General features: G+C 27.8%; 2 protein-coding genes across 2 annotated transcripts in view; one reads left to right on the plus strand and one right to left on the minus strand.

Moving 5' to 3' along the window:
* LOC117167227 (cathepsin D-like) overlaps window positions 1-3,783 on the plus strand; it is a 5,018-nt gene extending 1,235 nt beyond the window's left edge. Inside the window, exons 2-9 of the mRNA XM_033352004.1 lie at window positions 79-184; window positions 291-414; window positions 502-620; window positions 2,457-2,659; window positions 2,753-2,875; window positions 2,975-3,137; window positions 3,208-3,300; window positions 3,426-3,783. Of these exons, the coding sequence (XP_033207895.1) occupies window positions 79-184; window positions 291-414; window positions 502-620; window positions 2,457-2,659; window positions 2,753-2,875; window positions 2,975-3,137; window positions 3,208-3,300; window positions 3,426-3,575 (1,081 nt within the window). The 3' untranslated portion in view covers window positions 3,576-3,783. The remainder of the gene's footprint in view (window positions 1-78; window positions 185-290; window positions 415-501; window positions 621-2,456; window positions 2,660-2,752; window positions 2,876-2,974; window positions 3,138-3,207; window positions 3,301-3,425) is intronic.
* A 1,625-nt stretch (window positions 3,784-5,408) lies between these two features.
* On the minus strand, window positions 5,409-11,290 carry LOC117168170 (tetratricopeptide repeat protein 27). The gene is made up of 7 exons (XM_033353610.1): window positions 11,115-11,290; window positions 9,899-10,763; window positions 7,588-7,654; window positions 7,190-7,522; window positions 6,939-7,112; window positions 6,653-6,805; window positions 5,409-6,574 (listed from the first exon to the last, which is right to left on the minus strand). Exons 1-7 carry the CDS (start codon window positions 11,170-11,172, stop codon window positions 5,849-5,851), a joined length of 2,376 nt encoding a protein of 791 aa, XP_033209501.1. The 5' UTR covers window positions 11,173-11,290; the 3' UTR covers window positions 5,409-5,848.
* Window positions 11,291-11,927: the final 637 nt, after the last annotated feature.

Raw genomic sequence — 11,927 nt, forward strand, 5'->3', positions numbered from 1 at the left:
TGAAAGTCATGCAATATAATTTTGATATTACTTTTTCGAATATTTTTCCCTATTATCCAAATAAAAATTGGATTTTAGATTTGACATTTACGAACAATCTCCAGCTGAATCGAGAAACTATACAAAATATGCAGAAGTGGCTCCCATTACGAATGAATCGGTCGTGCTTTATAAATTCATGAATGTACGTATACCTAAATTCGAAATGATATTTCCCATTATTTCAATTTATGAATTTTAAATACTATATCTAAAAGGTACATCACTTTTTAAAAAGTATTATTTTGTAGTCTGAATATTACGGCAAAATAAGCATCGGTCATCCTGCAAAAGAATTTAAAGTTGTCTTCGATACAACTTGGGGAGATTCCTGGCTTCCTTCAGAACGATGCAGCTTTTCAGAAATTGCTTGCAGTGAGAATTTATTAATTTAATCAAATAATTTCCAACTGCGAAAAGTATTTTGTTTAAAATTAAAAAATACCCTTTTTCAATTTTTAGGAATTCACACTAGATATGACAGTACACAATCTTCCACTTATCAAGCGGTTGGAACACCTGTAAACATAACGGCGAACACTTTTTCCCTTTTGGGATTTTTATCAAGAGACGATTTTCACGTAAGATAAATATTTTTAAATTTGTAGATTTAATCAGGCCTCACAGACCGGTTCCTATATCCTCTAGTGTATGCTATATTCAATTAAGATCCCTAAAGTACCCTTTTTTCAATATTTGGTCGTCTTGGTACCCTATTTGTAGCCCAGAAATTTTTAATAAATTTCAAACATTTGAAGGGATTTTTAAGGTGTTAGGGTATTTTTAAAACTTCCAAGACATTTTCAAGAGCTTTCAATTTGACATATTTTAGGAATTTGAAAAGATCCATTAATTTTCATGAATTTTTTCATTAGTTTCATTAATTTGAAGAGATTTAAGAACGCTTGAAATATTTTAGGATAATGCATTTTCTAGAATTTCGGAAGATATGAAAGGACTTTACAGATTTTAAGATATTTTAAAAGAATTCACAGGATTTATAATATTTTCGAGGATTTCAATGATTTTAAAGAATTTTAAGGCTCACAATGTATTTAAATATATTTTGCAAGATTTTGAGAAATATCCTCATAAAATTTCACGATATTTTATAATATTCAGTGAATCTTTTAATAAATTTGTAATTAGTTTTTGTAATCCACCCTAAATTCTTATTAATTTCATTTGAATTCTTTTAAATTTACTCCATTTTACTTAATTCAATCCATTTTTTCGAATGTTTCAGTTTCATTGAATTGTTCCTCAGGATTAATTCCTAAAATTAACAAAGAATATGAACTATTTTAAAGTATTTTTTCAAATTCCTTGGCATTCTTAAGAGCTTACAAAGAAATTTTTAATTTATTTCAGTAATTGAATGGGATGTCAAAGGTTGGAAATATTTCAAAAGATATCAAAGATAGTAAGATTCCCAGAAATTTCTCAAGAAATATAAACAATTTCAAGGAATTTCCGAGGGAGTTAATAATTTTAAGCGATTTTAATATTTTAATGGATTTCAAATCAATTATAATTGATTTGAAACCCATAAATAATTATTTACAAGAAGTTAGGAATTTCTTAGGATTTCAAAGATTTGAAGAAATTGTTAAATATTTTTTGCAATTCATATAGAATTCGCCCTGAATTTGATTATTATTTTATCCTGCAATATCTTCTATATATTTTTTAATAATTCTAAATCTACTTAAGTCTACTAAATTCAATGAATTTGTTAAAAAAAATTTAATTCACTTTTGATTGCTTTTTAAATTTTAAATTCTTTGAAATTTAACTTAAATTGTTTTGTCGTCATTAGTCACTTCTTTTGTTTGATATTAGTAGGGTTTCAAAATCTTGGAATTTTTAATTCTCTTGAATTTTTTTAGAATTTTCAATTCCATTTAAATGAATGGATTTTTTAAAATTTTAAAATTTTTATTTGATTGCTTCTAAATTATTTTAACCTCACCTTAAATTCTTTGGCATTTAATCAAATTCTGTTGAATTCTGTGGAATTTTTCTTATCGAATTTAAATGTTACCGAATTCAATAAAGGGTTTTTAATTGTTAATAACTGTTTTTCAATTTATTTTGATTTTTTAAAAATCAATTAAAATTTTTATTAATTTCATCGAATTCTCGTTCCAATTGCACGGAAATTAATGGTATTAAAATTGTTTTTCCCAATTTAATTTAATTCTTATGAATTTATCCTTAATTTTTAACTCTTAAGCGCGGAAAAATACCCTATGAGCGTGATTGAAAGTACACTTTGGTCCCTATATTTTATCCCATAGGGACTGTGAGGCCTGAAATTTTATAATCCTGCAATTTAAAAATATTAACACTAATGACTTTAAACGTCTTATAAATATTTCAAAAATATTTAAGCTACGAATTAATTTATTCTATAGTTACCTCATAAAAAAGTGGAAAATCAAACATTCATTGAAATGACACACATGTCGCTCAAAGCTTTCATCACGGCAAAAGCTGATGGAATAATCGGTCTAGGATTTCCAACTCTAAGTCATTTAAGTAACACTATCCCATTTTTCTATAATATGCGAAAACAAGGAATCATTAATGAAAACGTATTCACATTTTACATGAACAGGTGAATTTAAAAAACGAGAGTTTTTATCAAATTTCTCTATTACCTTCTAAATGTGCTAAGAACCAGTTTTGATTAATTTTAATCTTATTCCAGAGACGAAACGACGGAAAAAGCTGGCAGACTAATTCTTGGAGGTACGGAACGAAGACACGTTAAAGGGCAACTAACTTTTGTACCTGTTACTGAAAAAGCCTACTGGAAAATTCAATTAGATCGGTAAATTCATCATTTTACATTCAGTTAAAAATTAATATTTTCAATCTAAGGTACAATTATTTATTGATTATTAAAAATGTAACATTATCAAATTTTCAGTATTACTGTTGAGAGTAAAATGAAAACTTTCTTCATTACGGAAAACGTTAGCGCAATTATGGATTCGAGCACGAATGTGATAAGAGGACCCCGACAATTAATTGAGCAAATAAATACTTTACTCAATGCCAAAGATATTTCACCTTCGTTTGGAAGATACGTTGTAGGTTGAGACAAAATTTCTGTTAAATCCCTAACTTTCATTTATTAATATTCTCGCACATATTTTCCAGGTTAAATGCAGAGAATATGCAAAACTACCTCAAGTGCATTTCATGATTAAGAATCGCGATTTCACTATTGAATCGAAATATTACGTTCAACGGGTAATTATAAACATTAAATTTTTTATTTGATTCTAATTTTGAATTTAACTTGAAACGAAATTCTTTAAGTTGTTCCCTAAGCGTGTCCCCTTTGATGTTTTACCAATTGAATTTTTCATTTTTAGATGAATATTGGAAGTGTGGAAGTATGTCTCTCTCCTTTTATACCATCAGAGCTTGAGTCTCTTTGGGAACTCGGTGGCGCATTTTTAATGCAGTTTTATACCGAATATTATTTCGATGGTAGAATTGCAATAGGAGAAACTCTAATGTAGTTCTAAAAGAAAAAGTGGCCTGGCGGTACATTCCATAAACTACGTTATCATTTTGAAGGGTGGCGGAGGTGTTATAAGTGGAAATAACTTTACGAACTTAGATAACATTCAAAACTTGAACCGAACAGGGAAAGACAACTATATTTTTGGGAAAAAATTAATTTTTTTATTGAAAAGTCTATTATTTGGTTGAAAATAAATGTTTGAACTGACAAGTAAACTATTTCATTTTTGGTTAAAAATATATCTTTTTCAGCTAAAAATTAAACTGTTTGGTTAAAAACTTCTCTTTTTAATTAAAAGTTTATTTTTTTGTTTGTAAATTCGTGTATTTTGTTGAAAATTCGTCTTTCTTGTTAAAAATATAATCTTCTTGGTTAAAAGTTGACCCTTTTTGATTAAAAATGTGATTGGTTGGCACATCAGCTGTTACATGCTTCGTACGAGATTAATTTTTTTTTTTGAAAAGTCGATAATTTGACTTAGGGTTGAACTGCTTTGTAAAAAATTATTTTTTTATTAATAAGGATTCATAATTATAGTTAAAGTTCAACTATTTGCTTTTAAATTAACTTTTATGTTAAACATTCTATTATTTAGAAGAAAATTAATCATTTTGGCTTGAAAATTCAACAATTTGATCGAATATTTTACTATTTGGTTAAAAATCCAACTATTTCATAGAAACTATCTTGTTAAAAGTTTATATTTCTTGCTTGAAAAATGATCTTTTTTGTTAAAAATTCATCTTTTGCTATTTAAAAGTCCACTGTTTTCTAAAACATTCGACTTTTTAGATTAAAAACTTTACAAATTCGTTGAAAATTCCGTTTTCTTGGTAGAAAAATCATTTTTTTTGTTTTAAAATGCACTTTTTTTATGAAAATTCAACTGTCATTTGAAAAATTTCTCTTTTTGTCTTAAAATTTCAAACATTTGAAATTAAATTATTTTAAAAAATCTAATTAGAAAATGTATCTTTCTTGGTTGAAAAGTAACTTTTTGATTGAAAATTTAATTGTCTTCAGAAAAATTTAAATTTTGTCTTGGAAATTTTACTATTCGGCTAAATCTTTAGCTATTTTTTAAAACTCATCTCTTCTACTGGAAATTTCTTCTTTTTGGTTGTTAATGCAAATTATTGATTGAAAATTAATATTTTTTTAATTCGTATTTTTGTGTTATAAATTCATCTCGTTGGGTAGATATTTTTTTTGTAGAAGTCATCCTTCTTGGTTAAAAAGTAACTTTTTTATTTAAAATTCAATTGGCTTCGAAAACATTAATCTTTTTGTCCTGAAAAATTTACTATTTGGTTAAATCTTTAACTATTTTTTGGAGAACTCTTCTTTTTGGACAGAACGATTTTTTTATTGTTGAACGTTTAACTTTTTGGTTGAGAATTCAACTATATTCAAAAGAATTCGTCTTTTCCTATTTAAGTCCATTGTTTTCTACACATTCAACTTTTTAACTTAAAAACTTTACACTTTTTTTAAACTTCAATTTTCGTGGTAGAAAAGCCATCTTTCTTAGTTGAAAATTAATTTTTTTGATTAAAATTCAACCGTCATCCAAAAAAATGGTATTTTTTTCTTTAAAATTCTAATATTAGAATTGAAACTATTTTTTTTTAATCTAAATATTTTTGCAAAATTCAATTATGCTGTTAAAAATGTATCTTTTCGGATTAAATATTGACCTTTTATAGTGAGGAAGTCATCCTTCTTGTTTGAAAATTTATCTTTCCTGGTTAAAAAGTAACTTTTTTATTAAAAATTCAACTGTCTTCTGAAAAATTTGTCTTTTTGGCTTGAAATTTGTACTATTTGGTTAAATCTTTAACTGTTTTTTGGAAAACTCATCTCTTTTACTTTAAAGTGTTTCCTATTGAATTCAATATATCTACTTTAATTTTATTTAAAAGATTTTATAAATGTAAAATCCGCCTTTAGCCAAAGGCTATGCTACTTTCGGGAGAGGGAGGTAAAAAAAGCCCGAAATTGATAATGTAGTTTATGGATGCCTCATAACAGGAACACTTTTCCGCGTGACAAGAAAAATGGCATGACGCCGCCGGCGTTAAAAAAAAAAGTACCCTGACGACGCCAGGCCCCGCTCGGCCTTGACTACCTTTTTTTTTATGATCCATAAGTTATAATACATACTTAAATCACTTCTAAAGTGATCAATTTTCTCTATAATAATAATACTCTAATATTTCTGTGCAATCATATTTTGTATTTTCATTAAGAAAGAAAGAATAAACATCTTTATAAATCTTTAATTTTCTCCAACTCCTCCGAGATGACTGTCAACCTTTCTTCAACCATTTGCAACCTATCTACAATTTCAACTTGCTCACTCAATTCTTGATCCTTAACTTTCCTAACAACAGATTGAAGTGACAATTTGGCACTTCCAAGCATCGCTCTTTTTTGCGCAGTCGAGCAATTTCGAGAACAATGCTCATTAGCTTGTGCCAATTTAACACACATTTCCAAAACGGTTTGCGTCGATTCAACTCTTTGAAACCATTTTGGATCAGAAACGGCAGCACGGTAGGCTCTCTGCAAATACTGTGCTGTTTTTTGATTACTAAGTTCGTTTTCACTTAAAGCATTTAACTCTGCATAGAGTGTCCATACTTCAGAATCGTTAGACATGGAAGAGGTAATTCGACCAAAAAGTTCCAAGGCTTTTGGCAGAACCTTTCTCGAGGAATTTCCCTCGTTGTCTTTGATATCATTGGTAATAGCTTTTGTTAAAATACGGAGAATCTGAATGTCCAAGTGTTGGCTTTTTAATTCTAAAATGCGGTGATAGCAACGAATCACTTCGGGAAATCGACCCAAGTCAATGCTGACTACCATTAAATTATCCCAAACCTCCCAACGATCATAATTACACCTGATTGCGTCCTGGAGAGCTCGATAAGCTCTTGGTTTATCGCCTAATTTTATGTAGGCTTTTGCCAAATTGTTCCAGACCTCGAAATCCTACAATAAATATCGAAAAATATAGCAAATTAGAATTAATTAATTAAATACTTGGAAAATTCAGAAAATGAAACGAACCGATTGTTCTAAATCGCAGTATCTTCTGTAGGCCGTTGCTGCCAATTTCCAATCTTCAATCTCTAAACAAGCAAACCCAAGTCTCGACCAAACACCTTCTTGAATGTTGTTTAACTCCACAGATTGTTTTAAATGCGGCACTGCTTCTTTGTACTGTAAATCAATTTCAATTAAAAATTAGTCTTTAAAAAACGAAAATTTTGAAATCTATGAATTATTTAAAACCAGGAAATTTTGAAATCTGAAAATTGACAATATTGTGTCTTTAATAAAGCTCTAAACTTACGTTTTTCTGATGGAAGTGAAACATCCCCCAATGTCTTTGTGCACGACTACTCTTTTCCTCAGACAATTTCCAAGCTGTTTCATAATGTTCTTCCTCGTTTGTTGCATCTCCCAGTAAACACCACAACTTCACTGTGGGTTTCTTATCGATCTCTTGTCTTATGATCTCGGCAGCCTAAAAATTAAAGATAATTAAAAAAGATTCTATAAAATAAGAAATTACTTAAAGAGAAGATAAGAATAAATAATTACCTTTGACTTCAAATTCAGGATCGTGTAGCAAAGGATAACATCTTCCCATAGATGAAGATTTATGTAAAGATCGAGAGCTCCTTTCACGAGTCCCAGGTTGAGTTTCTGATCGGCAAGAGCTTCTCTGAAAGCCCACATGGGTTTCATACCACTAACGAAAAACATATCCATCCGATGCGAAACCTCAACTTTTTCATCATTCAACTGGTCAATTAAATATTCGATTTGTACTAGCGATCGCTCGATCGTTCTCTTGTGGTTCGCCTCCAACATGCTTCGTTGATACAATGATGATATTTTCAAAGCCCAGTTCTTCGTGCTTTCGATCACTCTCTGAAATTATAAATATTTTAACAATTTTATCGTAATTCTGTGAAAGGAGAAAAGTCTGCACTTACTGCAATGTAAGTTGTAATTTCCTCAGTGGTGAGATCGTGTTTCGGTTGTGAAACTTTAAGCTGTAAACTATAATAATGTATATTATCATAAACTTTAAAAGTTTTGTTACAATTTTTATTTAAAATCATCTTTATTGAAATACGTATTAAACGCTTAAAAAATAATAAATTAACAAATGCAGGGTGTAGTTTAAGGGACAGTGTTAATTAAAAGGGCCAACTTAAAAATCGATTTCAGGTCCTGGGTAATTTTTAATAAAAATATGAAATAATGAATTAAGAAAAATAGATTATTTGTAAAACTGAATCATTAATTCCGTAACAGATCTGGGGGGGGGGCTTATTTAGATGTGGGGGGGCGGTATTTATTCATGTACGTAATTTTTGTAAATTCGCAAATGAAATAAGTAACGCGCAGAATTACACAGAAATGTAATATGAATTTAACTTTACGAGCCAAGAAAACTGTTTTGTTGAAAATTCATCATTCTGTGTTAAAAATTAATATATTTTCTTAGAAAATTTACTTTTGAAATAAAATTCCTATTTTGTCGTTGAAACGCCAAATGAAATCTTTGCTAGCTGAAATTTTTTAAAAATTTGTCTTCTTAATTTAAAAATTCATCTATTTGACTGGAAATTGTATCTTTTTGGATAAAAATACAACTGTTTGGTTGAAAATTCAATTATCTGTTCGAAAATTTGTCTTTTTAACTGAAAAAGCCATCTATTTTCGTAGAAAATTGATTTTTTTACTTATAATTCATAATTTGGAGTTGAAAAAACAACTGAAATATTTTCTGGGTGGAAATTCAACTATTTGTTTGAAAATTTTCCTTTCTCATTGAAAAAGTCATTTATTTTCGTAGAAAACATACTTTTTGATTAAAATTCATATTTTGGAGATGAAAAGTAATCTGAAATCTTTTCTGAGTGAAAATTCAACTATTTTTTGAAAATTTGTCTTTATTGTAAAAAGTCATTTATTTTAGTAGAAATTTGATCTTTCTTGAATATAAATGCAACTATTTGATTAAAAATTCAACATTTTCGTTAAAAAGTCATGCTTTTTGGTTGAATATTCAACTGTTTTGTTTAAAATTCATCATTCTAGGGTAAAAATTCATAAATATCTGTAGAAAATTTACTTTTGGAATAAAATTCATATTTTGGCGTTAAAACGTCAACTGAAATCTTTTTTGGCTGAAATTTGAACTATTTTTTGAAAATTTGTCTTTTTAATTTAAAAATTCATTTATATTAGTTAAAAAGGCAACCCAAATCTTTTCTGGACAAAAACTCTATTCTTTTTTTTTCTTAATTTATCTTTTTAATTTAAAAATTCATCTATTTTCGTAGAAATTGCAGCTTTTTTGATAAAAACGAACCTACTTGATTCAAAATTCAACAATTATCTTAGAAACGATTGAATATGCAATTGTTTTGTTTAAAATTGATCATTATGGGTTAACAATTCATACATTTTCGTAGAAAATTATCTTTTGGAACAAATTCATAAACGTCAACTGAAATATTTTCTGGCTGAAATTTCAACTATTTTTTCAAAAATTTTTTTTATTGAAAATTGGATCTATTGTCGTAGAAAACTTACTATTTTAAATTAAAATTCATAATTATTTTTGAGTTAAAAAGGCAACCGAAATCCTTTCTGGACGAAAATTAATTTTGTTTAATTCGTCTTTTTAACTAAGAAATTAACCTATTTTCGTACAAAATTGACTTTTTGATTAAAATTAATATTTTTGAGTTAAAAACCATCTAAAATCTTTTCTGGATGGAAATTAAATTATTTTTGTTGTTAAAAATTTGTCTTTTTAACGTAAAAAGTACTTTATTTCAGTAAAAATGTCATCTTTCTTGGATACAAATGCAACTATTTGATTGAAAATTCAACAATTAGATTAAAAAGTTATCCTAGTTCAACTATTGTTAAATCACTTTGCTTAAAAAAAAAAACACTTTTTTTGTTGAAGATTTATATTTTTAGCTGGAAATTTATCTCTTTCTTTGAAAGTTTAATTAATTTGTTGAAAACAGATATTTTTTGAATAAAAATTTAACTACATACGTAAAAGTTGAACATTTTTTTGTTGAGAATTCATATTTTTTACATTGAAAATTCAATAGAAAAATTTTAGAATTATATTAACTGAGATTAATTGTAAAACTTAATTATTACGCAATATATATCTACGAGTCCTGATTAGCAATCAGGAAGCTGAATCGCCGATCGGGCAGCATTAAAATTTCCATAGAATATAGCCTGAGAAAAGCAATAAAATAATCTCACAATTTAGTCAGGATAACTGCTTCCTCCAGGCAACCCAACTCTACATTCTCCACCTCCTCCGAAATCTTTATTTTCTCCAATCTCACATCATCGTTTAAACTCAGAGCAACTGGCATATCATCGCAAATTCTCGATGAAAATAAATCTTTTCCGACCTCAACTTTCAAAAATAATTGAGCGTTTTCGAATTGTTGATCTTTCGTACGAGTTCCCATAACACCTGTCAATTCCAATTTCAACTTTGCACTATTTTCAGCAATTTCCAAATGCTTATCTGAACTCTGGATGCGTTTATAATACAAATAAAAATGTGCTACTTCCAAGTGAAAAAGTGTTTTGAGCCAAGAATTCTCTAAAAGACTCGACTGAGAAATATCTGCAATCAATTTTTCAGATTCTTCGAATATTGGTGTTGAAATTTCTTCCAGAATTAGTTGATGGACGAAGTTTGCTCTGAGAAGCCACCACTTAGAAGATTCGAAAATGTTCTGTAATTCTTTGCTAGAGAAAATTATCTTAGCAAGATATAAAAATTCTGGCTTGATCATATTTTCATTGCATTCGACGTCTAATGATAAATCTTCTAAACATTTTTCGCGTATACGTGAGAAAAAATCAGTGTTGCTTTGAGACTGAGGACCCGTCCAATTGTGTTGAATAAAATAAAGCAGGGAAGATATTCCTGTTGCAAACCATTCTAAATATTTGATTGGCTCTGATGTTAAGACTGCGATTATTGCTTTTTCAAAGTCCCTATCTTCGACGTTTAAAATTAATTTTCTAAGGGATGAAGAATCTTCCGTTTGAAACACTGTTTCGTATTTTCCTTCAAAAACTCCCTTTAAATAAGAAGGCAATTCAAAATCTAAAACAAAGGTACATTTTGACTAAGATGCAGTTTGAATTTTTATTGAACAATTGATCAGTTGTATTATATTCTATTTTAAGGTTCTAGCGTTTAGTTTTACCGTTATATATTTTTATTATTACATATAATTTATTGACACTCTTTTTCCTTTCATTAAAATCTCAGCATTTACTTAAAAAACATTTTCAGGTTATGTTTATTGCTACTTGAAAATCTTACAATTTTTTATTAAATGTTGATAATTAAAAGTAAAAAATAGTGCAGACAGTCAAGTATTTTGATAAATAGGTGAAATTTTAATTGAACAAATAGTATTATTTGCATCGAAAAGAAGAAGTGTTTACGTACCATGATCGTCAACATAATTCTTTAAAAGGTAACTTTCAAGTAAATTATTTGCCTCCATTGTTCTCACAGTTAAAAAAATAAATGATTTATTATTAATTTGTCATTAATTATTTCACGAATAAGAAAATCGGCTAAATCTTATTTAGTCATTTTTGAAATAAAATTCACGTGATTAGTGAGACATAACCTCACTTTTTTTAAATTGACAACTATCGAAAAAAATCGAAAGTTATCGACAATCTTGGCGCGTTTTTCAAATCTGAGAAACTTCAAACTTGATAAGCAACATTTTTATGAAAGATGTTTATTGCATAAAAAATTCTTTGAAATTTGAGGAAACATTGTATAAAAAGGATTTTTAAAATCTCATTTTTAGATAAAAAAAAGAAAATAAAATTGATAAAATTTTAACGTAAAAATAAATTTTTACTAGCTTTTAACATTAAAATTTCTAAAAATTATTATCATTAAATGAACAGAAACGATTTTTTTTCTTATTTTTTGCAGAAAAATATCTATCATACTGTGATATCGTGATCTTAAATTTTGATTTTCTGAGAACTGGATAACCTTTTTTTATTCTTATTCAGCATCCCCATGTCTCGGGAAACAGTTTTTATTTCATCAAAAAATTAAAAAGTATATTTTTAATCGCCATCCAAAATAGAATTATTATTCATCATGAATATTTATTATGAATAAATTTTGTATTTATTAATTAGAAAATTAAAATAATATGAATGATGTAAAACGCAAAAATTAGAGTTTCAAGTTGATGACGGCGGAGAAAAAGTATAAATAAAACCAGAATAA

The sequence above is a fragment of the Belonocnema kinseyi genome, chromosome 2 (genome assembly GCF_010883055.1).
Source record: "Belonocnema kinseyi isolate 2016_QV_RU_SX_M_011 chromosome 2, B_treatae_v1, whole genome shotgun sequence".
In the NCBI taxonomy this organism is placed as follows: domain Eukaryota; kingdom Metazoa; phylum Arthropoda; class Insecta; order Hymenoptera; family Cynipidae; genus Belonocnema; species Belonocnema kinseyi.